Here is a 27,388-nt window from a genome sequence, read left to right as displayed (position 1 = left end):
CGCCGAAACTATGGCTACCTATGAATACCCGGAATGCTATTTTGAGACTCCAGAAGCGGCCAATGACTTTATCAAGGAGCATAAGCTGAGGATCACTGAACTGAACAATTTTGGGACGAGGTGCTGGTACTTTGAAGTAATTGAGATGGGGTAGAGCGGGGGTTGGAGGGAGGGGTGGGTTTCTTTTACTCCGATTTTTACTGTTGGGTTGACTAACCGTACCAGGGGTGAAAGGTTTGAAAGGGGACGGCTGCCCCCACTCCCTTCCTCCTCCCCCCCCCCCCCCCCACCCCATCCTGCTGCCTCGGGCTGTATTGTTTTTGTTTGACTTTGGGGAGGTGACCTGTGGTTCGAGATGAGTCGAGATGGGTGGAGGAGGGGGAGTTTATCGAGAACTTTTTTCACAGAACAGATAGGTGAGGGCGGGGGATGAGGGTAGTGGGGGGGGGGGGTGGTCAGTCGGAGGAGCCTTTGGGAACGAGTTTCCACGCTGGCAGGTAATGCTGGTCAACGGAAATGAGGTGGGGGGAAGGCTGAAAGAAGTGGCTGTAGGGGGATGGGGGAGGGGGCGGGGGGTGGGAGAGGGTTGGGGCGGAGGGAGGGTTATGCGAGGTGGTGAGGTTTGATACGAAACATGGGAGGGGCGGAGAAAAGGGGCGTCTAGGATGGGTTAGGTACAGGGTGAAATTTTATTTTTATAAAACATTTAACTGAGGTATTTGTGATTTTGTAACAATAACAGAAGAAACCGTGTACATACAAATATATACACTGTGCAAAGGCCGTCTTCCTCACTCACAGGTTCCACCTTTCTTACACACTAATCTAAACTAAACTACCCCCCCCCCCCCCCCCCCCCCACCGTTTTTGCTGACAGTTAATTTTGTCTAAAGAAGTCGACGAACGGTTGCCACCTCCGGGCGAACCCTAACGTTGACCCTCTCAAGGCGAACTTGATTTTCTCCAAATTGAGAAAGCTAGCCATGTCCGATAGGCAGGTCTCCGTCTTCGGGGGCTTTGAGTCCCTCCAAGCTAATAGTATCCGTCTCCGGGCTACCAGGGAAGCAAAGGCCAGAACGTTTGCCTCTTTCTCCTCCTGCATTCCCAAGTCTTCCAACACTCCGAAAATCGCCACCTCTGGACTCGGCGCCACCCTTGTTTTAACACCATGGACATGACATCCTCAAACCCCTGCCAGAATCCCCTAAGCTTTGGGTATGCCCAGAACATACGAACCTGGTTTGCTGGTCCTTCCGCACACCTTGTACACCTGTCTTCTGCCCCCAAAGAACCGTCATGTGGGCCCGGTGAACAACCTTAAATTGTATCAGGCTGAGCCTGGCGCATGATGTGGACGCATTGACCCTCTTTAACGCATCCGCCCAGAGACCATCCTCTATCTCTCCTCCTAACCCCTCTTCCCATTTGTGTCTCAGCTCCTGGGTGTGGATTTCCTCTGACCACTGTCCCAGCCATACTCTGGAAACTACCCTGTCGTGTATCCCCCTTGGTGGCAGAAGCCGGAAGGTTGAGACCTGCCTGCGTAGGACGTCCGGTGCCTGCAGGTACTTAAACTGTATAGGGTGAAATTAACGGGGTTAGAGCTGAAAGGTAAGGATGGCTGATAGTAGAGGCAATGGAGATGTAAGCCGCCGGTAAGGCTGATATCATGGAACGTGCGAGCGCTCAATGGACCGGTGAAGAGATTTCGGGTCTTTGCATACCGAAGGAGTTTAAAAGTGGGGGGGTGGGTGGGTGGCGGAGGGGGGGGGGGGGGGTTAGCACGTCTTTCAGCAGGAGATGCTCCTACGCTTGAAGGGCCAGGTTAGGCTGAGGAAGGGGTGGGTGGGTCAGGTTTTCCACTCGGGGTTTGATTCAAAGTCGCGGGTGGTGGCCATGTGGATGAGTAAGAAGACGGGGTTTGAGGGCGCGAAGGAAGTAATAGACCCGGGTGGGAGATATGTGATAGTGAGTGGGGTATTAGCAGGTAAGCTGGTGGTATTGGTGAATGTGTATGCACCGACTTGGAACAATGTAGTTTTTATGTGGGTTTCTGGAACGATCCCCGACTTGACCACGCGCCAGTTGAATATGGGAAGATATTTTAATTATGTCCTAGAACCGACAGTAGACAGGTCGAGCCCCAGGTCAATGGATAGAATATAAAGGGCAAAGGAGTTGGGCGGGTCTATAGAAAAGATGGTGATGGTGGACCCGTGGTGCTTCAAGAACCCAGGCGGAAGGGAGCATCCCTTTTTGTCACATATGTAGGGTTCAGGGTGGTTTTGGATGGGGTGAAGGAGGCAGAGTACACGGCGATAGTAATCTCGGATCATGCGCCCCACTGGCTGGAGATTCAGCTCAGATCGGCACGAGAGCAAGCGCCGGGTGGAGGCTCGATTCGGGGTTGTTGCCAGATAGAGGGTATTGGGACAAAGTGCAGACTGTGATTAAAGATTATGCGAGGAGGAAAAAGCTGCAGGGGCATTCGATAGGTTGACAAAGGGGAAGGTGGTAGGACAGCTGCCAATGCAGGAAGATACGGGCCCTTCAGTTTTTTGTCTTCCATGCTATGTGACAGTGTAGATCGCTCCCATTCAGGCTTTGTTTAAATGGGCAGATTATCTTATGAGGAATGGTTGGACAGACTAGCCTTGTATCGGCTGGGGTTTAGAAGAGGAATAGGCTACTTGTTTGAAATGCGGGGGTTGACAAGGTGGCTGTGAAAAGGATATTTCCTCTTGTGGCAGATTCTGGAAGTAAGCTTCACTGTTTCAAAATAAAGGTCGCTCACCCAAAGCAGAAGTAAGGACATTTTCTTTCCCCATCTTGAACTTTCTTCCTCAAAAGGCCGTGGATGCAAAGCCGTTGAATATTCTTGAGGCAGAGGTAGATAGGTTCTCAATAGGCAAGGGGGTGAAAGGCTGTCGGAGGTAGGTTTGACAGTGGAGTTGAGGTTGATTTCAGCTCTGCCGTTACTTAATGATGAAATTCCAATTGGAGATGAGTCAGATCTACACTGTGTGAACTGTTCGATTTCACAGCGTCAGGGACACGGGGTCGAATCTGACCCTGGCGAGTGATGAATTCCTTACTTGCACAGCGCCGTCGACCAAATCTTTAAACTCGGAGAGTCAGTAGGCAGTGAGCTGATACACCTCTGGGGCTTCTATCTGCTAGCCGGCAGGGAAATAGCTCAGATATTCACCCCTCGCAGTGGAAGGGCTGATCCATTGAAGGATGCTTAGATCAGCGCAATGTCCAACAATCTATATTGTCAATGCGTTGAGGCCAGCCGGTCACTGGGCTGCTACATAGAATGAACCACATTCACCTGCTCAGGTTTTCACAATTGATACTGGTATGTTGCTCAGATCTACCTTTCATTCATTCACATTCGTTGCATTGCTGCATCATTTTTAATCGCTGTCTGCTTTCCTATTCTCTGTCTGTACTTTTTAAGGCACAACTATTCCCATCTGTCCTATCGTTTCTTCGGCCCCTCCACCGCATCTTTGTGATTCCTGCTGCCAGCTGGAGACTCACCCTATCTAATTCACACATTCCCTTTAGATCTTGTCATTTCTATGCTAAAAGGTGATTTCTACCAGATTTGAAGAATTTTCAAAGTCTCAGTAACCTTTAATTCCTCGATCTGATCTTCCCATCCAAGCCTAATATAGAAGGAAATAATGATTCGAACAGAAATATGACTGATAGACGAATAGTATATCTCTCTGTCCCTCTCCGATCAAGTTTTCGGTCTGATTTGATTCTGCAGTTAAGTTTTCTCAGCCAATCCTGGATGTAGTTTGTTGACGGTTTCATAGGAGGTTAATGTGGTTTCCTCTGTGTGTTTGAGCGGCCATCAACGTCATTTTTTTTACGTCGAATTTACAGTGCAGAAGGAGGCCATTCGGCCCATCGAGTCTGCACTGGCTCCTGGAAAGAGCACCCTACCCAAGGTTAACACATCCACCCTATCCCCAAAACCCAGTAACCCCACCCAACACTAAGGGGAACTTTGGTCACTAAGGGCAATTTATCATGACCAATCCACCTAACCTGCACATCTTTGGACTTTGGACACATTTTCTGATCCCAATCTCCCCGTCCAATGAAACAATCTCAAATCTGCCTGTGATTTCCTCAGATAAGATTTGAATGAGTTTCCGTGATCACCCGAATCTCTTTGACCAACAATATTAAATCTCTGAGGATGAAGACAGTCAGTAAGTGAGCACAGTCCATGGTGTGAGGGAGAATCAGTGAGGGAGAATCAGCGGTTTTATCTGATCTGCTCCACTCGGTCATTGTGCATGTTGTTTAATTTAAGACGGCTCACGAGAACATTAATATCATTGCCATGTGGGTGGCCTGTTAACACGGAGCTATTCGCTCTGAGCGGGAGATTTCCTTCGGTTGCTATTGTAATTGAAACATTATACTGATTGGACATTCGCGTATTTGCGATTACGGTCACACATCTCTCAGTGGAGGTTTCCACAGAGAGGTCCCAGGATATTTTCTCGATTATGTTAATCTGCGCCCTCAGTTCATTTGCCTCGTCGTTAAGACTCCTCGCATAAAAGCAAATGCAATCCAGCCTTGCCATATTGCCTTGTGTCTTCACTCTGCCTCCCACGCTGATTTGGTATTTGTCCTCTATTTGGCTGTTTATGACCCTGAGAAAAGTTTAACCAAACATACCCTGATGGACAAGCCAGTTCCAGTGAATAGAGCGAATGAGTGAATTGATCATGGTCAGTGTTTCTGGAGCTCGACTCAGCGGCTTCCCTGGTGGTCTAGTGGTTAGGATTCGGCGCTTTCACCGCCGTGGCCCGGGTTCGATTCCCGGTCAGGGAATTGTTCTTGTTGCTGCTATGTGAACTGTCACAATGATGTGTTCCATCGGCATTTCGTGTGAGGTCAAGATTAGGAATCAGATCTGGAATTTTGTTTTTATTCCATTTAACCGAGAATTCATTTTCCAGACATTCATCGTAAATTACGATTAATGTACAGGATTAGAACTTTCCTGGAGGTTCGAATCAGTTTTCGGATCTATCACCTTAACCAGTGAGCCAATGGTACAGCCCAGGCATGGAAACTAATGGTGTTCTGATAAAATCATAGCCTCAATTGCAGAATGAAATAATATTTACTTCTCTATTAAAACTGATTCCTCATAATCCCCCTCCAGACAAACTACAAGATATTATCTTCAGATCAGTGTCCTCATTGATTATCTGTGCTTTTCATAGAATCATAAGAAATTTACAGTGCAGAGGTCATTTTGGCTCATTGATTCTGCACTAGCTCTTGGAAGAGCACCCTACTTAAGACCACACCTCCACCCTAGCCCCATAAACCCACCTAACCTTTTTGGCGCACTAAGGGCGATTTAGCATAGCCAAATCCACCGAGCCAGCACATCTTTGGACTGTGGGAGGAAACCGGAGCACCCAGAAGAAACTCATGCAGACACGGGGAGAAAGTGCAAACTCCGCACAGACAGTGACCCAGCCGGGAACCCAACCTGGGACCCTGGAGCTGTGAAGCAACTGTGCTAACCACTGTGCTACCGTGCCCTCCTTTTCTGAATAAGATTTGATCTGATTTATGTGTCACATATATTAGTATACAGTGAAAAGTATTAATTCTTGCATGCTGTACAGAATTAGTATTTACAGTATTGAACTTCTTCTGTTCCGACGAAGGTTCCATGTCTCGAAACATTAACTATGTTTCTCTCGTGGTAGATGCTGGCAGAGTTTCTGAGTTTTTTTCAGCTTCCTTTGTTCTTGCTAACCTTCTTACTAACCTGTCTGCCAAATAATTTATTGAAACCAGGGATTCTCCCTGTTCGAATGGTAAGGAGCTTTAAACAGGTTTGTTTTGAATCACTAGCTTTCAGAGCACTGCTCTTTCCTCAGGTGAATGAAGAGGGAGGTTCCAGAAACATATATATAGACAAGGTCAAAGATGCAAGACGATACTCTGAATGCGAGTCTGTGCAGGTAATTAATTCTTTACCAGTCCAGATGGAGCAGGTTAAAGAGATGTGAATTGTCTCAATCCAGGACAGTTGGTAGGATTTTGCAAGCCCAGGCCAGATGGTGGGGGATGAATGTAATGCGACATGAATCCCAGATCCTGGTTGAGGCCATCCTCATTTGTGCGGAACTTGGCTCTAAGTTTCTGCTCAGCGATTCTTCGTTGTTGCGTGTCCTGAAGGCCGCCTTGGAGAACGCTTACCCGAAGATCAGAGGCTGACTGCCCTTGACTGCTGAAGTGTTCCCCGACTGGAAGGGAACATTCGTGTCTGGCGATTGTCGCGCAATGTCCGTTCATCCATTGTTGCAATGTCTGCATCGTCGCGCCAATGTACCACACTTCGGGGCATCCTTTCCTGCAGCGTATGAGGTAGAGAATGTTGGACAAGTCTGTACCGTGTACCTGGTGGGTGGTGTTCTCACATGTAATGGTGGTACCATGTCGATGATCTGGCACGTCTTCCAGAGATTGCCATGGCAGGGTTGTGTGGTGTCGTGGTCGCTGTTCTTATGAAGGCTGGGTAGTTTGCTGCAAACAATGAATTGTTTGATGTTGTGCAGTTGTTTGAAGGCAATCAGTGTGTTCTAATGGTGACATGTGCTGTCTACCCAGTTAACTCTTTAACTTAGTCCTTAAATTGCTTGTGAATTATTCCATCATGTTGCCACATTTCAGTAACAAATGTTGAAATGTTTTCTCCACACCCACAGGGTTTCATCTGTTTAAAGGCACAAACAGAAAGGTCCAGTTTTCTCCTGGACTTTGAGACAAATCAGCTTCAAAATGATGCACAGTTTCAGCCAATGAAGGAGATCTGAGATCAGCCCCGCCCCTCATTCACAGTGATTGGTTAGAAGACCAGCTACTCTCGTTTAGTCCTCCAGCACTGCCCCTTCTTCCCATTGGCCCCGAGCAGCCGTCATCGTTCCTGGGTGGAGTCATTTGGGTATGTGCAGTCTGGTTACTGGAGGTGGGAGTTGGGTTACCAACAGCACTGATTCAAGTTGAGGAATCACCTAAAGGGGCAGCACGGTAGCATGGTGGTTAGCATAAATGCTTCACAGCTCCACGGTCCCAGGTTCGATTCCAGGCTGGGTCACTGTCTGTGCGGAGTCTGCACGTCCTCCCCGTGTGTGCGTGGGTTTCCTCCGGGTGCTCCGGTTTCCTCCCACAGTCCAAAGATGTGCGGGTTAGGTGGATTGGCCATGCTAAATTGCCCGTAGTGTCCTTAAAAGTAAGGTTGGGGGTGTTGTTGGGTTACGGGTATAGGGTGGGTACGTGGGTTTGAGTAGGGTGATCATGGCTCGGCACAACATCGAGGGCCGAAGGGCCTGTTCTGTGCTGTACTGTTCTATGTTCTAATCAGGGTGGAACCGGCTTGTGGGTTGGAAGGCTTCATCAGTACCAGGTAGAGGCACCAAACCCAGAATAAGGAACTCAAGGAACCGGGTTTGCACCAGCCGGGCGGGTCACATTCGCGGTTTTGATGAAAGGCTGATTTCGATAGCCGCCATTTTGAAATTGTAAGAAATCTTAAAACACCAGGTTAAAGTCCAACAGGTTTGTTTGAAATCACTAGCTTTCAGAGCACTGCTCCTTCCTCAGGTGAAACGGAGTGAGATACAACAGTGCGGGTGCGTGAGCGCACTCTTTATTGAGGGCAACGTGAAGGAGGGCGCATGCGCAGCGAACAGCCCTGGAAAATCAGGCCAGTCCTGCCCCCTCACGGAGACATATCTTTTTCTCAAATTGCCGGAATTTGTTATTTTTATTCTTCCAAAGGACGTGAGCCACAGTGGCATCTATTATATAACAAAGAAAATTACAGCACAGGAACAGACCCTTCGGCCCTCCCAGCCTGCGCCGATCCAGATCCTTTATCTAAACCTGTTGCCTATTTTCCAAGGTCTACTTCTCTCTGTTCCCCACTCGTTCATATATCTGTCCAGATGCATCTTAAATGATGCTCTCGTACCGGTCTCGACCAGCTCCGCTGGCAAAGCATTCCAGGCACCCACCACCCTCTGCGTAAAAAACTTTCCCCACACATCTCCTTTAAACTTTTCTCCTCTCACCTTGAAAATCGTGACCCCTTGTAATTGACACCCCCACTCTTGGAAAAAGCTTGTTGCTATCCACCCTGTCCATACCTCTCATAATTTTGTAGACCTCAATCAGGTCTCCCCTCAACCTCCGTCTTTCCAATGAAAACAATCCTAATCTACTCAACTTTTCTTCATAGCTATCACACTCCATACCAGGCAACATCCTGGTGAACCTCCTCTGCACCCTCTCCAAGGCATCCACATCCTTCTGGTAATGTGGCGACCAGAACTGCACGCGGTATTCCAAATGTGGCCTAACCAAAGTCCTATACAACTGTAACATGACCCGTCTACTCTTGTACTCAATACCCCGTCTGATGAAGGCAAGCATGCTGTATGCCTTCTTGACCACTCTATCAACCTGCATTGCCATCTTCAGGGTACAATGGACCTGAACTCCCAGATCTCTCTGTAGAGATATGGAGGGGAAAGCTCACAGTAACAGGATGCACCGTGGTTAGCACTGCTGACCACTGTCCGTTCTCCCCATGTCTTTGTGGGTTTCCCCCTGGTGCCCCAGTTTCCTCCCACAATCCAAAGCTGGTCAGGTTGATTGGCGATGCCAAATTGCCCTTAGCGTCTAAATGTTAGATAGGGTTACAAAGGTAGGGCGGGGGAGCGGGCCTAGGTGGGGCGCTCTTTCAGAGGGAAAATTCACAGTCTAAATTTGTTCACCTCAATGTTGAGTGTTACAACTGGAACCCACCAAATTGGAAGATGGTGTTCCTCCAGTTTGTGTTGGGCACAGCTGGAGCATTACAGCAGGCCAAAGGCATGTGTGGGTATGGGAGCAATATGACGAGTTGAAATGGCAAGTGACAGGAAGATTGAGGGTCAGGTTTGTGGACTGAGCAAAGGTGTTCTGCAAACTGGTCAACAATTAGCATTTAGTCTCCCCAGTGTACAGGAAACCATATTGGGAGCAGCAAATGCATAAATTGAAGTGCAATGAAATGCTGCTTCACCCAAAAGAAGTGTTTGGAGGCTTGGACAGGGGGTGGTATTGGACTGGGTATTGCACCTTCTGCAAATGCATTGGAAGGAAATACAGTAAGGGGTTGGGGGAGATGGAGGAGTGGGCCAGGGTATCATAGAGGTGGAATAAGGTGGGTGAGCTTGCGGCATGGGTTAGTACCTGGGACTTTGATGTTGTGGCCATTTCAGAGACATGGATAGAGCAGGGCGAGGAATGGTTGTTGCAGGTGCCGGGGTTTAGATATTTCAGTAAGTTCAGGGAAGGTGGTAAGAGAGGGGGAGGGGTGGCATTGTTAGTCAAGGACAGTATTACGGTGGCTGAGAGGACATTTGATAAGGACTCGAATACTGAGGTAGTATGGGCTGAGTTAAGAAACAGGAAAGGAGAGGTCACCCTGTTAGGGCTTTTCTATAGGCCTCCGAAAAGTTCCAGAGATGTAGAGGAAAGGATTGCAAAGATGATTCTGGATAGGAGCGAAAATAACAGGGTAGTTGTTATGGGGGACTTTAACTTTCCAAATATTGACTGGAAACACTATAGTTCGAGTACTTTAGATGGGTCCGTTTTTGTCCAATGTGTGCAGGAGGGTTTCCTGATGCAGCATGTAGATAGGCCAACAAGAGGCGAGGCCGTATTGGATTTGGTACTGGGTAATGAACCAGGGCAGGTGTTAGATTTGGAGGTAGGTGAGCATTTTGGTGATCGTGACCACAATTCGATTACGTTTACTTTAGCGATGGAAAGGGATAGGTATAAACCGCAGGGCAAGAGTTATTGCTGGGGGAAAGGCAATTATGATGCGATGAGGCAAGACTTAGGATGCATCGCCTGGAGAGGAAAACTGCAGGGGATGGACACAATGGAAATGTGGAGCATGTTCAAGGAACAGCTACTGCGTGTCCTTGATAAGTATGTACCTGTTAGGCAGGGAGGCAGTGGTCGAGTGAGGGAACCATGGGTTACTAAAGCAGTTGAATCACTTGTCAAGAGGAAGAAGGAGGCTTATGTGAAGATGAGACATGATGGTTCAGTTGGGTCGCTTGAGAGTTACAAGTTAGCTAGGAAGGCTCTAAAGAGAGAGCTAAGAAGAGCCAATCGAGGACATGAGAAGTCTTTGGCAGGTAGGATCAAGGATAACCCTAAAGCTTTCTATAGGTATGTCAGGAATAAAGAATGACTAAGGTAAGAGTAGGGCCAGTCAAGGACAGTAGTGGGAAGTTGTGCGTAGAGTCCGAGGAGATAGGAGAGGTGCTAAATGAGTATTTTTCGTCAGTATTCACACAGGAAAAAGACAAAGTTGTCGAGGAGAATATTGAGATACAGGCTACTAGACTAGAAGGGCTTGAGGTTCATAAGGAGGAGGTGTTAGCGATTCTGGAAAGTGTGAAAATAGATAAGTCCCCAGGGCCGGATGGGATTTATCCTAGGATTCTCTGGGAAGCTAGGAAGGAGATTGCTGAGCCTTTGGCTTTGATCTTTCAGTCATCTTTGTCTACGGGAATAATGCCAGAGGACTGGAGGATAGCAAATGTTGTCCCCTTGTACAAGAAGGGGAGTAGAGATAACCCCGGTAACTATAGACCAGTGAGCCTTATTTCTGTTGTGGGAAAAGTCTTGGAAAGGTTTATAAGAGATAGGATGTATAATCATCTGGAAAGGAATAATTTGATTAGAGATAGTCGGTTTTGTGAAGGGTAGGTCGTGCCTCACAAACCTCATTGAGTTCGTCGAGTAGGTGACCAAACAGGTGGATGAGGGTAAAGCAGTTGATGTGGTGTATATGGATTTCAGTAAAGCGTTTGATAAGGTTCCCCATGGTAGGCTATTGCAGAAAATACAGAGCCATGAGATTCAGGGTGATTTAGCAGTTTGGATCAGAAATTGGCTAGCTGATAGAAGACAAAGAGTGGTGGTTGATGGGAAATGCTCTGACTGGTGTCCAGTTACTAGTGGTGTGCCACAAGGGTCTGTTTTGGGGCCGTTGCTGTTTGTCATTTTTATAAATGACCTGGAGGAGGGCGTAGAAGGATGGGTGAGTAAATTTGCAGATGACACTAAAGTCGGTGGAGTTGTGGACAGTGTAGAAGGATGTTACAAGTTACAGAGGGACATAGATAAGCTGCGGAGCTGGGCTGACAGGTGGTAAATGGAGTTTAATGCAGAAAAGTGTGAGGTGATTCATTTTGGAAGGAATAACAGAAAGGCAGAGTACTGGGCTAATGGTAAGATTCTTGGTAGTGTGGACGAGCAGAGAAATCTCGGTGTCCATGTCCATAGATCCCTGAAAGTTGCCACCCAGGTTGAGAGGGTTGTTAAGAAGGCGTACGGTGTGTTAGCTTTTATTGGTAGAGGAATTGAGTTTAGGAGCCGTGAGGTCATGTTGCAGCTGTACAAAACTCTGGTGCGGCCGCATTTGGAGTATTGCGTGCAATTCTGGTCGCCACATTATAGGAAGGATGTGGAAGCATTGGAAAGGGTACAGAGGAGATTTACAAGAATGTTGCCTGGTATGGAGGGAAGATCATATGAGGAAATGCTGAAGGACTTGAGGCTGTTTTTGTTAGAGAGAAGAAGGTTAAGAGGGGACTTAATTGAGGCATACACGATGATCAGAGGGTTAGATAGGGTGGACAGCGAGAGCCTTTTTCCTCGGATGGTGACGTCCAGCACGAGGGGACATAGCTTTAAATTGAGGGGAGATAGATACAGGACAGATGTCAGATGTAGGTTCTTTACTCAGAGAGTAGTAAGGGTGTGGAATGCCCTGCCTGCAACAGTAGTGAACTCGCCAACACTAAACGCATTCAAATGGTCATTGGATAGGCATATGGACGATAAGGGAATAGTGTAGAGGGACTTTAGAGGGGTTTCACAGGACGGCGCAACATCGAGGGTCGAAGGGCCTGTACTGCGCTGTAATGTAATCTAGAGGTAGCGATCCCTGCAGAATGTGGACTGGGGGTTGTGCCTATGTGTTTCATGCAGGCATCGTGCTGGATTTGGCAGATGTTGATCCTTTGGAAGCGGAGGCTGGTTGGGTGAAAAGGGAAGACAAAGGGACCGACCTTTCACCCATAATCTTTTCCTTTCCACAAATTTAGAGTATCCAATTCAGTTTTCCAATTAAGGGGCAATTTCGCGTTTCCAATCCACCTATCCTGCACCTCTTTTGGGTTGTGGGGACGAAACCCACGCAGACACGGGGAGAATGTGCAAACTCCACACGGACAGTGACCCAGAGCCGGGATCAAACCTGGGACCTCAGCGCCGGGAGGCAACAGTGCTAACCACTGCACCACCATGCTGCCATTTTCACCCAGAACTAATGGAATCCTGACATAACAGAGCTACCCCACCACCTGTTCCCAGCTTCTTATCATTTTGATATGTCAAACACCATTTGTCTTCATCTGTATTAACAATTTATCCCTTTCGTTACGAATACTGCATGAATTCAGACGCAGGGCCTTAAACAACCTGAGTGTTATCATTGACCAGAAACTGAACTTAACCAGCTATATAAATACTGTGATGCCAAAAGCAGGTCAGAAGTGAGGAATCCTGCAGTGAGTAACTTTCCTCCTGACTCCCCAAAATCTATCCACTATTTACAAGATGCAAATCAGGAGTGTAATGGAATACTCTGAACTGGTTTGCATGAGTGTAGCTCCAACAACACCAACAACAACAACAAGCTCAACACCATTCAGGACAAAGCAGCCCACTTGATTGCTCCCCCTTCCACAAACATTCAATCCCTCCACCACTGATGAACAATGGCAGCCGTATGTACCATCTACAAGATGCACTGCAACGACTCACCAAAGCTCCTTAGACAGCACCTTCCAAACCCACGGCTACCATCATCTCGAAGGACATCAGACATGTGGGAACGTCACCATTTGGAGTTTCCCCTCCAAGCAACTTACCATCCTGACTTGGAAATATATCAGCCGTTCCCTAACTGGTGCTGGGTGAAAATTCTGGAACACACTCCCAAACAGCACAATGGTTGTCCCTCCACCTCAGGGACTGCAGTGATTCATGGAGACAGCTCATCACCACCTTCTGAAGACAACTTGGGATGGACGATGAATGCTGGCTGAGCCAGTGAAGTCCACATCACTTGAATTAATAAAATAATTTTTTTTTCTCGCTTTATGTGTTAGTGAATTATTACAACTATATTTTATTCATTCGTGTCACACTCTGGAACTCATCACCAAAACTGCTGCTCTGCTCTATTATTTTGATTTCCTTTACATAGAATTTACAGTGCAGAAGGAGGCCATTTGGCCCATTGAGTCTGCACCGGTTCTTGGAAAGAGCACCCTACCCACGGTCAACACCTCCACCCTATCCCCATAACCCAGTAACCCCACCCAACACTAAGGGCAATTTTGGACACTCAGGGCAATTTATCATGGCCAATCCAGCTAACCTGTACATCTTTGGACTGTGGGAGGAAACCGGAGCACCCGGAGGAAACCCATGCACACACGGGGAGGATGTGCAGACTCCGCACAGACAGTGATCCAAGCCGGAATCAAACCTGGGACCCTGGAGTTGTGAAGCAATTGTGCTATCCACAATGCTACTGTGCTGCCCTTTATTATGTATCTCTCACATGATCTCTTCCCCATAAGATGTAGTTAAAGCTCTCTCTACCGCCCGAGTTACACAACCCATTTGATTATATAACTGGTCCCAGCATAGTTCAGCTGTCGACCATCCCAATGGTACAGCTCCCACTTTCCCAAATACTGCCCCATGAATTGAAACCCATTTCTCCCACATCCATATTTGAGCCACATATTCGTCTCTCGAATCTTATTTACCAACACCAATTTTGTGCAGTTAATAGTTCAGAGATTATTACACTTGAGGATCCCCTTTTAAATTTAGCTCCAAGGTCCTCATGCTCCAAATGCAGAACCTCTTTTCCGGTCCTATTGATGTCATTAGTACCTAAATGGACCTCCACCACTGGATCCTCCCACATCCACTACAAGTTCCTCTCCTGAGCAGATAGCCTTAAATCTAGCACTGGGCAGGAAACACACATATCTGGACTCTGACTCTCAACTGCAGAGAACATTATCTACCTCTTCGCTATAATACTTCCTATCATGACCACATTCCCCTTCACTTCACCCACGAGAATGGCATCTTTCACCGTGGTGATATGTTCAGTCTGTTTATCCACCAGACAGTCCTCCTCCTCACCCACACAAGTAGCACTCACATTGTACCTGTTGGACAAAGTTTTTTTTTTTTTTTTTAAATAATTTTTATTGAAATTTTTCGATACAAACATTTACCCCTACTACATTTTAAATTATAACACAACAAATCCCCCCTGGAAAATCCTCCCCACGCCCTCCCCCGCGCGCACCCCCCCACCCTCTCTCCCCCCCCCCCCCCCCCGCGCTACCAGTCTAGCAACCAAACCGTTTTTCCCTTTCTGCCGATGGCCTCGGGCAGTCATTGCCCGCGACCCCCCGCTGACGTGCTCCCTTCGTTGCTATCCCCCCCCCTCCCTTCCCCCCCCCCCTTTCTCCCCGGGTTGCTGCTGTTTCGGCCTCCAGTTCCTATCTCTGATCCAGAAAGTCAAGGAAGGGCTGCCACCGCCGGAAGAACCCCTGTACCGACCCTCTCAGGGCGAATTTGATTCTTTCCAATTGGATGAAGCTTGCCATGTCGTTTAACCAGGTGTTAACACTTGGTGGCCTTGTGTCCCTCCACTGAATCAAGATCCTTCTCCGAGCTACCAAGGACGCAAAGGCCAATATTCCGGCCTCCCCTGCCTCCTGTACTCCTGGCTCCACCCCAACCCCAAAAATCGCTAGCCCCCACCCTGGTTTGACCCTGGTTCCCACCACTCTCGATACCGTCCCCGCCACCCCCTCCCAGAACTCTTCCAGTGCCGGGCACATCCAGAACATATGTACATGGTTCGCAGGGCTTCCCGAACACCTAACACACCTGTCCTCACCCCCGAAGAACCGACTCATCCTAGTCCCCGTCATATGGGCTCTGTGCAGCACCTTAAATTGGATGAGGCCCAACCTTGCGCACGACGACGACGAATTGACCCTCTCTAAGGCATCCGCCCATGTCCCATCTTCTATCTGCTCTCCCAGCTCCGCTTCCCACTTGTCTTTCAGCTCCTCTATCGATACCTCCTCCACCTCCTGCATTATTTTGTAGATGTCCGAGACCTTCCCTTCTCCGACCCAGACCCCTGACAGCACCCTATCACTCACCCCTCTATCGGGAAGCAAGGGAAATCCTTCCACCTGTCGTCTGGCAAATGCCTTCACCTGCAGGTATCTAAACGTGTTCCCCGGGGGGAGCTCAAATTTCTCCTCCAGCTCTCCCAGGCTCGCAAACCTCCCCTCTATGAACATGTCCCTCAGTTGCCTGATGCCCGCCCTGTGCCAGCTCTGGAATCCCCCGCCAGTGTTCCCCGGGACAAATCTGTGGTTCCCTCTCAGTGGCGCCGCCATCAGACCCCCCACTTCCCCCCTGTGTCGCCTCCACTGCCCCCAGATTTTAAGGGTGGCCGCCACTACCGGACTCGTGGTATACCTTGTGGGGGGGAGCGGCCATGGTGCCGTTACTAGCGCCCCCAGGCTTGTATTGCCGCAGGACGCCCTCTCCATACGTTTCCAAGCTGCCCCCTCCCCCTCCATCACCCACTTGCGCACCATCGATGCGTTCGCCGCCCAGTAGTATCCGGAAAGATTGGGTAGCGCTAATCCTCCACTGTCCCTACTCCGTTCCAAGAAAATCCTTCTCACTCTAGGGGTGCCATGTGCCCACACATAGCCCATAATGCTGCTAGTTACCTTCTTGAAGAAGGCCCTGGGGAGAAAGATGGGCAAGCACTGGAACAGAAACAAGAACCTCGGGAGGACCGTCATTTTGACTGACTGCACCCTCCCTGCTAGCGACAGCGGTACCATGTCCCACCTCTTGAACTCCTCCTCCATCTGCTCCACCAGCCTTGAAAAGTTCAGCTTGTGGAGGGTCCCCCAGTTCCTTGCCACCTGCACCCCCAAGTACCTGAAGCTCTTTACTGCTCTCTTAAAGGGGAGCCGCCCAATTCCCTCCCCCTGATCTCCTGGGTGTATCACAAAGACCTCACTTTTACCCACATTTAATTTATATCCCGAAAAGTCCCCAAACTCCGCTAGTATTTCCATTACCTCCGGCATTCCCCCTTCCGGGTCCGCCACATATAACAACAAATCATCCGCATAGAGTGATACCCGATGTTCCTCCCCTCCCCTTGTCAGTCCTCTCCACCCCCCTGAACCCCTCAGTGCCATCGCCAACGGTTCGATCGCTAACGCAAATAGTAAGGGGGATAGGGGGCATCCCTGCCTGGTACCTCGATGGAGCCCAAAATACTCTGACCTCCTCCCGTTGTAACCACACTCGCCATCGGGGCCGAATACAGCAGCTTCACCCACTTGATAAATCCCTCCCCAAACCCAAAACCGTTCCAGCGTCTCCCACAGGTATTCCCACTCCACCCTATCGAATGCCTTCTCCGCATCCAGTGCTACCACTATCTCAGCCTCCCCCTCCACTGCTGGCATCATAATCACATTCAACAGTCTCCGGACATTTGTGTTAAGTTGTCGTCCCTTTACGAACCCCGTCTGGTCCTCATGGATTACCCCTGGCACACAATCCTCTATTCTGGTTGCCAGGACCTTTGCCAACAGTTTGGCATCTACATTCAAGAGGGAGATAGGCCTGTAGGACCCGCACTGTACAGGGTCTTTGTCCCGCTTCAGGATCAAGGAGATCAGGGCCTGTGACATTGTCGGGGGCAGAACCCCCCCCTCTCGCGCCTCATTGAAGGCTCGCACCAGCACTGGACCCACCAAGTCCACATACTTCTTATAAAATTCCACCGGGAACCCATCCGGCCCCGGCGCCTTCCCCGCCTGCATCTGGCCTATCCCTTTAACTAGCTCCTGCAGCTCTATCGGCACCCCCAGCCCCTCCACCCGTTCCTCCTGGACCTTTGGGAACCTCAATCTATCGAGGATTGAAGTCCCCCCCCATGATCAGGCCCCCTGCCTCCAGACCCGGAATGAGGCCCAACAGGCGCCTCATAAAACCCGCGTCATCCCAATTCGGGGCATACACATTCACCAGCACCACATTCTCTCCCTGCAGCCTACCCTTCACCATCACGTACCTACCCTCCTTATCTGCTACCACCTGCGCCGCCACGAACGACACCCTCTTTCCACCAAAATCGCCACCCCCCGGTTCTTTGCGTCCAAGCCTGAGTGGAACACCTGTCCCACCCACCCCCTTCTCAGGCGTACCTGGTCTACTACTCTCAAGTGAGTCTCCTGCAACATTGCCACATCCGCCTGCAGTCCCTTTAGGTGTGAAAAACCCTTGATCTCTTGACCGGCCCATTCAGCCCCCTCACGTTCCAAGTAATCAACCGGGTCGCGGAGCGACCCGTCCCTTTCCCCTGTCTATTAGCCATGTCCTGTCCCCTGTTCGCCCCGGGTCGACCCTCCCCTTCTGACCCGTTCCCCATGGCGATGGCCCCCCCCCCCTCTCTCCTCCCGTTCTTCCCTTCCCGCCTCGGCCTTTCCAGCAGCAACCCGGTATCCCCCCCTAACCCCCCTTCCCCCCCCCCCCCCCTGGCTAGGACCCCTCCTAGCCGCGGTGTATCCACCATCGTACTCCCGAGAGTCAGCTGGTTTTCGCTGACCCGGCTGCCCCTGCCACACTCCGACTCCTCCCGATGTGGGGGGGGAGGGGCCTCCCCCCCCCCCTTGCCATCCCTCTCTGACCCCGCTTCAGCGCGGGAAAAGCCGCCATTGCTGGCCACACCCCACTCTTCTCTCCTCCCCCTTCCTCCGTCCCGCGCGCGGGAAACAGGGGAAAGCGCGGGCTTTCCCCCCGGCCACACCCCTACCCGCCATCTTCAATTCCACCCCCGTCCCCATCCAAGCCCATAAAAAAGCCCCCTTAAAACGAGAAGAAGAAAAAAGAGAAAAAGAAACACGCATAACCAACTTGCACCCCCCCGTCCCGCCTCCCCAACTTAACAATATAACAATATAATAACAAATCTCAAATAAATACATAAATACATAACTATGCCTGCATAACTAAATAACTACCCAATAATAACGTATTTAACCATCACCCTCCATCGAACAGAACAGTAACCATAACCCTTAAAGAACAGATCAAAAACAGTAAAAAAAGCCCCCCCTACAACAACAATAATAAGGGAAGTTGGCAACGGGAAAGAGACACACAAAAGGAACAAAGAAACCCCCATAACACAAGTTTCAAAGAAACCAAACGATCCATCAACTTTAAACCAAGTTCCGACCTGGCCTAAGAAAGACATGGGCCAATTGATCAGTCAAGGGTACTCGGGCGGCCTCGACCGCCGGCGTTCCCAAGTTCTAGTTCAGGTCCAGCTTTTCCTCCGAACAAAAGTCCATGCCTCCTCTGGGGTCTCAAAGTAATGGTGCTGGTCCTTGTAGGTGACCCACAAGCGCGCTGGCCTGCAGCATTCCGAACTTGATCCTCTTGCGTGCAGCACCGCCTTCGTCCGGTTAAACCGGGCCCGCCGCTTTGCCACCTCCGCACTCCAGTCCTGTATATCCGCCACCGTCGAATTCTCCCATTTGCTGCTTTTCTCCCTCTTGGCCCACCTCAGCACTTTCTCCGATCACAGAAACGCTGGAATCGCACCAGCACCGCCCTCGGGGGCTCGTTCGCCCTAGGCCGCCTAGCCCATGACCCGATATGCTTCTTCCAGCTCCAGGGGCGATGGACCGGCCCCCTCTCCATCAGGGAGCTCAGCATCTCCGCTACATATTTTCGGGAGATCAGGCCCCTCCAGGCCTTCTGCTAGGCCCAGGATCCTCAAGTTCTTCCGCCTCATTCGAGTGTCCAGCTCCTCAAAGCGGCTCTGCCATTTCAGGTGGAGTGCCTCGTGCACCTCCACCTTTCCCACGAGGACCGTGGCCTCCTCCTCCCTTGCAGTCATCTCCTGCTGCAGCTCTCTTATCGACGCCTCTTGGGTCGCCTGGGCCCCCATCAGCCTTGTGGTCGTCGCGTTCATAGACTCAAGAGTTCCACTTTCAGCTCCGTAAACACACGGAGGAGAGCGGCCTGCTGCTCCTCCGCCCATTTTCTCCAATCTTCTAGTGCGCCACCCGGCCGCCATTTTGGTCCTCTTCCCCGCTTTTTTCGGGGAGCTGCTGCCGCTTTTTTTGTCGCCCCACTCCGAGTACCGACCATAAAGTTGGTCTCACTCTCCTCAGGGAGCCTTCCCCCACCGGGATTCGTCTTTACAGTACCGTCGGGGCCCTCCAATCGGCCCTTAAACACCTTTGTCGCAGGAGCTGCCAAATGTGCGACTTAGCTGGTCATAGCCGCAACCGGAAGTCCCCCCTGTTGGACAAAGTTAACGGCTGAAGCTCCTCCATCAGTACATGCTGGTTCCTGACTCGCACTCACATCCTCTGGTCCCTAACCATTGACCAATTCTAAATTCCTGCCTAACCTGAGGGGAGTGAGTGCCTCCTTGAACAAGGTGCCAGGTAACTCTGGCCCCTCCCTGATGCCCCACAATGTCCACAAACCAAACCCCAGCTCAGCATCTCTGAGTCGAAACTGCAGAAACTTTCTGCAGATATGGTTGTATGGGATTCCAGTGCATTCCACACCACCAGCCCTGCCGTTTCTGTCCAACGTTATTTACCTAATTAGTCAATTGGTTAATCATTGATACAGATACAGTAATAGAAAGTTGCGCTCACCTAACATGGAGCAAGGAAGGAAACCCACAAACTGCTGGAGGCTGAAAAAAGTAGAGAAAAGAAAGAGGCCCTCTTATGAAAATCGCTTATTGTCACGGGTAGGCTTCAATGAAATTACTGTGAAAGGCCCCCAGTCGCCACATTCCGGCGCCTGTCCGGGGAGGCTGGTACGGGAATCGAACCGTGCTGCTGGCCTGCTTGGTCTGCTTTAAAAGCCAGCAATTTAGCTGAGTGAGCCGAGCTAAACTTAGCCCCTGTGCATTGAATTCCCACCTGACCCCAATTCCCAATTCCTCACTCAGTCTCCGTCTCACTCAGTCTCCGTCTCACTTAATCTACATCCCTTGTCCACATGTTCCTCTCTCCCCTCACACAATACAACAGGTTTACTCTTGCTAGTATTCATTTGGAGATTTTTGTCAATCAGGAATTGGGTGTCAGACACCCAGTGTGAAATTTTGGATTCAATGGAGAGGGTTGAGAGAAGTGATGTGAGGGAGAACTGGATGCTAAACCCACTTCACTGATCGGGATTCTGCTCTTACCTCCCCCTTCTTTGGCTTGGCAAGCATTCCGTTTTGCCTGATATTGCGCACCATTGATGCTCTTCGGAAGTTTTTCTCTCTTAGCCGTGGCCTAATGCATAAGGCAAGAATCATATAAAAATACAGTGCAGAAAAGGCCCTTCTGCGCATTGAATCTGCACTGCTGCATGAAAGACACCTGATCTGCCAATCCTAATCCCATTGGCCAGCACTTGGCCCATAGTCTCGAATGCCAAGTGCTCATCCAGGTACTTTATAAAGGATATCAGGCAACCCGCCTCTACCACCCTCCCAGGCAGTGAATTCCAGACCATCAGCACCATCTAGGTAAAAAGGTTTTCCTCAAATCCCCCCTGAGCCTCCCAGCCCTCACCTTGAACTTGTGTCCCCCATGTAACCGACCCGCCAGATAAGGGGAACAGCTGTTCCCTATCTAGTCTGTCCATTCCCCTCATAATCTTGTACACCTCGATATAGTTACCCCTCAGTCTTCTCTGCTCCATCGAAAACAACCCAAGCCTATCCAACCTCTCGTCATAACTAAAATGTTCCATCCCAGGCAACATCCTGGTGAAATACTTCTGCACGTGCTCCAGAGCAATCACATCCTTCCTATGATGTAGTGACCAGAACTGCATGCAGTACCCCAGCTGTGGTCTCACCAATGTTCTACATGACTCCAAAAGGACTTCCTTGCTTTTGTAATCTATGCCATGATTGATAAAGGAAAGTGTACCATATGCCCTTTTTCACCACCCTATTTATCTGTCCTTCTGCCTTCAGAGATCTATTTACACACACGCCAAGGTTTCTTTGTTCCTCAGGACTTCCCAGTGTGGTGCCATGCATTGAATGCTTCCTTGTCAAACTACTCCTTCCAAAGTGTGTCACCTCAGACTTCTCAGGGTTTAATTCCATTTGCCACTTTTCTGCCCATTTGACCATCCCGTCTATATCTTCCTGTTACCCAAGACACTCAACCTCACTGTTAATCACTCAGCCTATCACTGTGTCATCCAGAAACCTACTGATCCTATCGGCCACATCGTCAGCTAAGTCATTTATATAAATGATGAATAATAGGGGACCCAGCACAGATCCCTGTGGTACCCCACTGGACACTGGCTTCCAGTCACTGAAGCAGCCGTCTGTCATCATCCTCTATCTCCCACAGCTAAGCCAGCTTTGAATCCACCTGACCAAGTTCCCTGTATCCCCATGTGCATTTGCCTTCTATAAGTCTCCCACGCGAGAGCTGTCAAATGCTTTGCTGAAATACATGTAAGCTACATCAACTACGTCTGACTTCGGCGATTCTAGTTGTGATGTCAGAAGACAACAGATTCGAGTCCTGCCTTGGTAGTTTGGGGTGACACGGCTGCACAGTGGTTAGTACTGCTGCCTCACAGTGCCAGGGACGCGGGTTCAATTCCGACCTCGGGTGACTGTGTGGAGTTTGCACGTTTTCCCTGTGTCTGTGTGGTTTCTTCCAGGTGCTCCAGTTTTCCCCAACGTCCAAAGATGTGCAGGTTAGGTGGATTGGCCAAGCAAAATTGCCCCTTAGCGTCCAAAAAGATTAGGTGGGGTTACTGAATTTTGGGGATAGGGTCTGGGCGTTGGCCAAAGTAGGGTGCTCTTTCCAAGGTTCGGTGCAGACTCGATGGGCCGAATGGCTTCCATCGCACTGTAGAGATTCTATCATTAAGTTTGTTATTGAGGGTTTTATGTTGGAGCTTCCTGAGTGTGAGACGTGGACGTTATTGTTCCCGCCCACTGAGACTTGTCAGAACCAGGAAGTGAAAGTGAAAGTGAGGAGCTAAAGGTTCCTGCCGGCTGTAATAGTGTCGTTCGTTCAATCATTGGTGAGACCTCATTACTTTACTGTAGCATTTTCCTGCATTACATGTCAGCAATAGGAGAAGCGATAATGGAAGAGACAGGGATAGAGAGAGACACTGAGAGGGAGGTAAAGACAGAAAGAGAAGGCGAGACAAAGAGACGACAGAAGAGGCAGATATAGAGCGGGTAGGAAGAGAGGTAGCGACAGAAAACACATGTAAGAGACAGAAAGAGTAGAGACAGAGTAGAGAGAAAGACACAGAACAGGAGACGGAAATAGAGAGATTTAGAGAAAGAATCCTATATCAAACAGGACGATTGAAATTATACCTTGTTGTACAGGAGGAGAGATTGACGCCTCTTCTTCAGTGAGCCGAGACTTTTATGCCAAACGTTCCCGTGAATCTGTGCTGCATCTTCAAAGGCCAATATATATTCTTCCTGTGTTGTGCCCAGAACTGAGCACAGCCTCCAGATGTATGGAAACAGATCTCTGTTTCATTGAAACACAAGGTCAACATATTTGTAATCCAATTCCCTCCAGGTAAAGGCCAACAATCCATTACCTTGCAACATTATTTTTCTATCTGTCGAGCTGATTTGGATGCTTAAATTTTCTGCTCATCCGCTCCTCGCTTCCCAGCATTCAGAATTCCGTCCACTAAAGTTTGATCCAATCACTTAACCTGGAACAACGTCCCAGTGTAACTTCCTTCTATTTTGTATCGCACCTACATTACTTATTTTATCACCTTTTAGTGTCATCAGCGACCGAAGAAATATATTCTTTAGTCTTTCACCCAACTTGTTCATAAATGTAGTGAGTGTCTGAGACCCCAGTACAGATCCCTGGCTGAAGGTTGGGGTGAGGGTGTCTGAGACCCCAGTACAGATCCCTGGCTGAAGGCCGGGGTGAGGGTGTCTGAGACCCCAGTCCAGATCCCTGGCTGAAGGCTGGGGTGAGGGTGCCTGAGACCCCAGTCCAGATCCCTGGCTGAAGGTTGGGGTGAGGGTGTCTGAGACCCCAGTACAGATCCCTGGCTGAAGGCTGGGGTGAGGGTGTCTGAGACCCCAGTCCAGATCCCTGGCTGAAGGTTGGGGTGAGGGTGTCTGAGACCCCAGTCCAGATCCCTGGCTGAAGGCTGGGGTGAGGGTGTCTGAGACCCCAGTCCAGATCCCTGGCTGAAGGTTGGGGTGAGGGTGTCTGAGACCCCAGTACAGATCCCTGGCTGAAGGCTGGGGTGAGGGTGTCTGAGACCCCAGTACAGATCCCTGGCTGAAGGCTGGGGTGAGGGTGTCTGAGACCCCAGTACAGATCCCTGGCTGAAGGCTGGGGTGAGGGTGTCTGAGACCCCAGTCCAGATCCCTGGCTGAAGGCTGGGGTGAGGGTGTCTGAGACCCCAGTCCAGATCCCTGGCTGAAGGTTGGGGTGAGGGTGTCTGAGACCCCAGTACAGATCCCTGGCTGAAGGCTGGGGTGAGGGTGTCTGAGACCCCAGTACAGATCCCTGGCTGAAGGCCGGGGTGAGGGTGTCTGAGACCCCAGTACAGATCCCTGGCTGAAGGCTGGGGTGAGGGTGTCTGAGACCCCAGTACAGATCCCTGGCTGAAGGCTGGGGTGAGGGTGTCTGAGACCCCAGTACAGATCCCTGGCTGAAGGCTGGGGTGGGTGTCTGAGACCCCAGTACAGATCCCTGGCTGAAGGTTGGGGTGAGGGTGTCTGAGACCCCAGTACAGATCCCTGGCTGAAGGCTGGGGTGAGGGTGTCTGAGACCCCAGTACAGATCCCTGGCTGAAGGCTGGGGTGAGGGTGTCTGGGACCCCAGTACAGATCCCTGGCTGAAGGCTGGGGTGAGGGTGTCTGAGACCCCAGTCCAGATCCCTGGCTGAAGGCTGGGGTGAGGGTGTCTGAGACCCCAGTACAGATCCCTGGCTGGGGTGAGGGTGTCTGAGACCCCAGTACAGATCCCTGGCTGAAGGCTGGGGTGAGGGTGTCTGAGACCCCAGTACAGCCTGGCTGAAGGCTGGGGTGAGGGTGTCTGAGACCCCAGTACAGATCCCTGGCTGAAGGCCGGGGTGAGGGTGTCTGAGACCCCAGTACAGATCCCTGGCTGAAGGCTGGGGTGAGGGTGTCTGAGACCCCAGTCCAGATCCCTGTCTGAAGGCTGGGGTGAGGGTGTCTGAGACCCCAGTACAGATCCCTGGCTGGGGTGAGGGTGTCTGAGACCCCAGTACAGATCCCTGGCTGGGGTGAGGGTGTCTGAGACCCCAGTACAGATCCCTGGCTGAAGGGGGGTGAGGGTGTCTGAGACCCCAGTACAGATCCCTGGCTGAAGGCTGGGGTGAGGGTGTCTGAGACCCCAGTCCAGATCCCTGGCTGAAGGCTGGGGTGAGGGTGTCTGAGACCCCAGTACAGATCCCTGGCTGAAGGCCGGGGTGAGGGTGTCTGAGACCCCAGTACAGATCCCTGGCTGAAGGCTGGGGTGAGGGTGTCTGAGACCCCAGTCCAGATCCCTAGCTGGGGTGAGGGTGTCTGAGACCCCAGTACAGATCCCTGGCTGAAGGCTGGGGTGAGGGTGTCTGAGACCCCAGTACAGATCCCTGGCTGAAGGCTGGGGTGAGGAGGCTCCGTTAGTAACATTCTGCTCTCCATTGGTTTCCATTATCCCTGCTCACTGTCTCCTTGCTCCTGGTTAGTTAGTGCTAATTATTGACTGTTTGCACTTCACTGACAGATGATGGATGTCACTGGGCCATTGGAGAGTCTAGATAACCAGACTAGCTTCGTTAATACCCTCTCTGCCCTGTTCAACAAGGAGGATTTCAGCGACATCAAACTGATTGTGAACAAAAAGCTCACACTGAACGCCCACAAGTTCATCCTGGTCGTGCGCAGTGACGTCTTCAGGACCCTGTTGGACACTGAGCGTTGGTCGGATGCTAAAGACCAGACTGTCCACCTCACTGAGGAAGAGGACTGCCTGGATCACTTCCAGGATTTCCTGAGGTATCTCTACAGCGGGAGTGTCACCCTCAGCACCGTGAATGTGCTTCCCCTTCACCTTCTGTCAGAAAAGTACAACGTCCAGGAGCTGAGAGAAAGCTGCCAGCAGTTCATGTTGGCCAATGTGGCTGCCCCGGGCTCCTCCAACCGCGCCATCACATGGCAGAGATATGCCAAGCTGACTGCCCTGACCCAACTGGAAGAGAAATGCCTCCGGTTTATAGCCTGGAACATTGACACCATCATAAAGTCCCCAGACTGGACATCGATGGAACCCCACCAACTCTCTTCTCTCCTCCAAAGATCTGACCTGGTTGTGGAAGATGAAGTGGTCCTTTTCCAAGCTCTGGTGAGTTGGCTGTCCCTGCATCCTGCCCATACTGAGGAAATGCTGCAGCATATTTGCTATCCGATGATGCCCCCAGAGAAACTGTTTGATCTCCAAGCCCCAGGGAACTTACCCGAGGCAATCTCTACCTACCTGTACAGGGAGGGCTTGCTGGTCTACCAAGTGCACCTTTTACCTATGGATGTCATCAGCAAACGCCATGATATTACCACCATCCCATTTACCATGAGGCTGTATACATCACAAGATTTCAGCCACCTCTGGAACATCAGTGGATATGAGCTTCAGACGTCTACTTTGACTTCGTTCTCGACCAGCCACTTCAAACTGAAGACTCAATGGTGTGTTTCCTTTTTACCAACAGGTCAAAGGGTCCAATGGCCAAGGAGGAATTATCACAGTCACATGCAATATGGTGAGATTCAGCAAGAGGATGAGTTTTCCACTCTCTCTGCCTCGGTGAGCAATTGTGACCCAGCTGGTAAGACACATTCTCACAAGCTGAGCATTCTGCTTTACCAATGTGTCAATGGCATGTGGTTTGTGAATGACATGAAGACCCTCAATGTCCCGCACTCTGAGAATACCCAGATCAATGATCTGATCCCCTTGTCTGAGTGGGATAAATATATCAGCAATGACACAATTAAGCTGCACGTCATCGGACATACCATCTGGGAGAAATGTTAAGATATTCAGGCGAGATTGAATTGAGGTGTTCAACTCATGAAGAGTTTTGATAGAGTATATGGAGAGGAACTGTTTTGAGCAGCAAAAGGGCTGAAAACCAAAGGATGCACAGATTTAAGACAATCTGAAAAAAAATAGGAGGCTGGGATGTGGAGATGCCTGTTTTATACAGTAAGCAATTGGGTACTGCAGGGCCATGGTGAAAGACTTGGTCAGTGGGATTAGTTGGATAACTATTTTAAAGAGTCAACACAGGTACGATGGATCAGATGGTCGCATTTTGTGTTGCATGTTTCTGCAATCAGAATCATTAAATAGATCATAGAATTTACAGTGCAGAAGGAGGTCATTCAGTCCATTGAGTCTATACCGGCCCTTGGAAAGAGCACCCTACTTAAGCTCACGCCTCCACCCTATCCCTGAAACTCAGTAACCCCACCTTAATCTTTGGACATTACAGGCAATTTAGCATGGCTAATCTACCTAACCTGCACATCATTGGACTGTGGGAGGAAACCGGAGCACCCGGAGGAAACCCACGCACACACGGGAAGAACGTGCAGCGTCTGCACAGACAGTGACCCAAGCCGGGAATCGAACCCAGGGCCCTGGTGCTGTGAAGCAATAGTGCTAACCACTGTGCTACTGTGCGTTCTGATTCTCTTGTCTCTCCAGATAACTGAAGATCTTCATCTCCTGGTACTATTCTAAATGAATTCACATGTATGTATAATGTCTGTATTTGTGTGCAAGGCAGATTATTGTTTGCAAATTAATTCCACAATTAGGGGCAACACAGTGGCTAGCACTGCTGCCTCATGGCGCTGAGGACTTGGGTTCGATCCCGGCCTTAGGTCACTGTCTGTATTGAGTTTTCACAGTCTCCCTGTGTCTGCAACCCAAAGATGCGCAGGGTAGGAGGATTGACGATGCTAAATTGCCCCTTAATTGGAATCTTTTTTAAAAATCCACAAATAGAACCAATTATTTTCTAGAAT

At 50.1% G+C, this 27,388-nt stretch overlaps 1 protein-coding gene and 1 non-coding gene across 2 annotated transcripts; both read left to right on the top strand.

Moving 5' to 3' along the window:
- The first annotated feature begins 4,794 nt into the window (after positions 1-4,794).
- Positions 4,795-4,866, top strand: trnae-uuc. Its single transcript has one exon. It is a non-coding gene; the product is annotated as a tRNA-Glu (tRNA).
- Positions 4,867-22,361: 17,495 nt separating this feature from the next.
- On the top strand, positions 22,362-26,645 carry LOC119961411 (BTB/POZ domain-containing protein 17-like). The gene is made up of 2 exons (XM_038788799.1): positions 22,362-22,371; positions 25,083-26,645. The coding sequence occupies exon 2, from the start codon at positions 25,083-25,085 to the stop codon at positions 26,388-26,390; it is 1,308 nt and encodes a 435-aa protein (XP_038644727.1). The 5' UTR covers positions 22,362-22,371; the 3' UTR covers positions 26,391-26,645.
- The last annotated feature ends 743 nt before the right edge of the window (positions 26,646-27,388 follow it).

This window comes from Scyliorhinus canicula, unplaced genomic scaffold (assembly GCF_902713615.1).
Source record: "Scyliorhinus canicula unplaced genomic scaffold, sScyCan1.1, whole genome shotgun sequence".
Lineage (NCBI taxonomy): Eukaryota > Metazoa > Chordata > Chondrichthyes > Carcharhiniformes > Scyliorhinidae > Scyliorhinus > Scyliorhinus canicula.
The sequence above is the reverse complement of the archived record's forward strand: the minus strand, read 5'-3'. Positions and strand labels throughout refer to the sequence as shown.

Coding starts and splice junctions, on each gene's coding strand:
- LOC119961411 (XM_038788799.1), top strand. CDS start 25,083: ATGATGGATGTCACTGGGCCATTGGAGAGTCTAGATAACCAGACTAGC.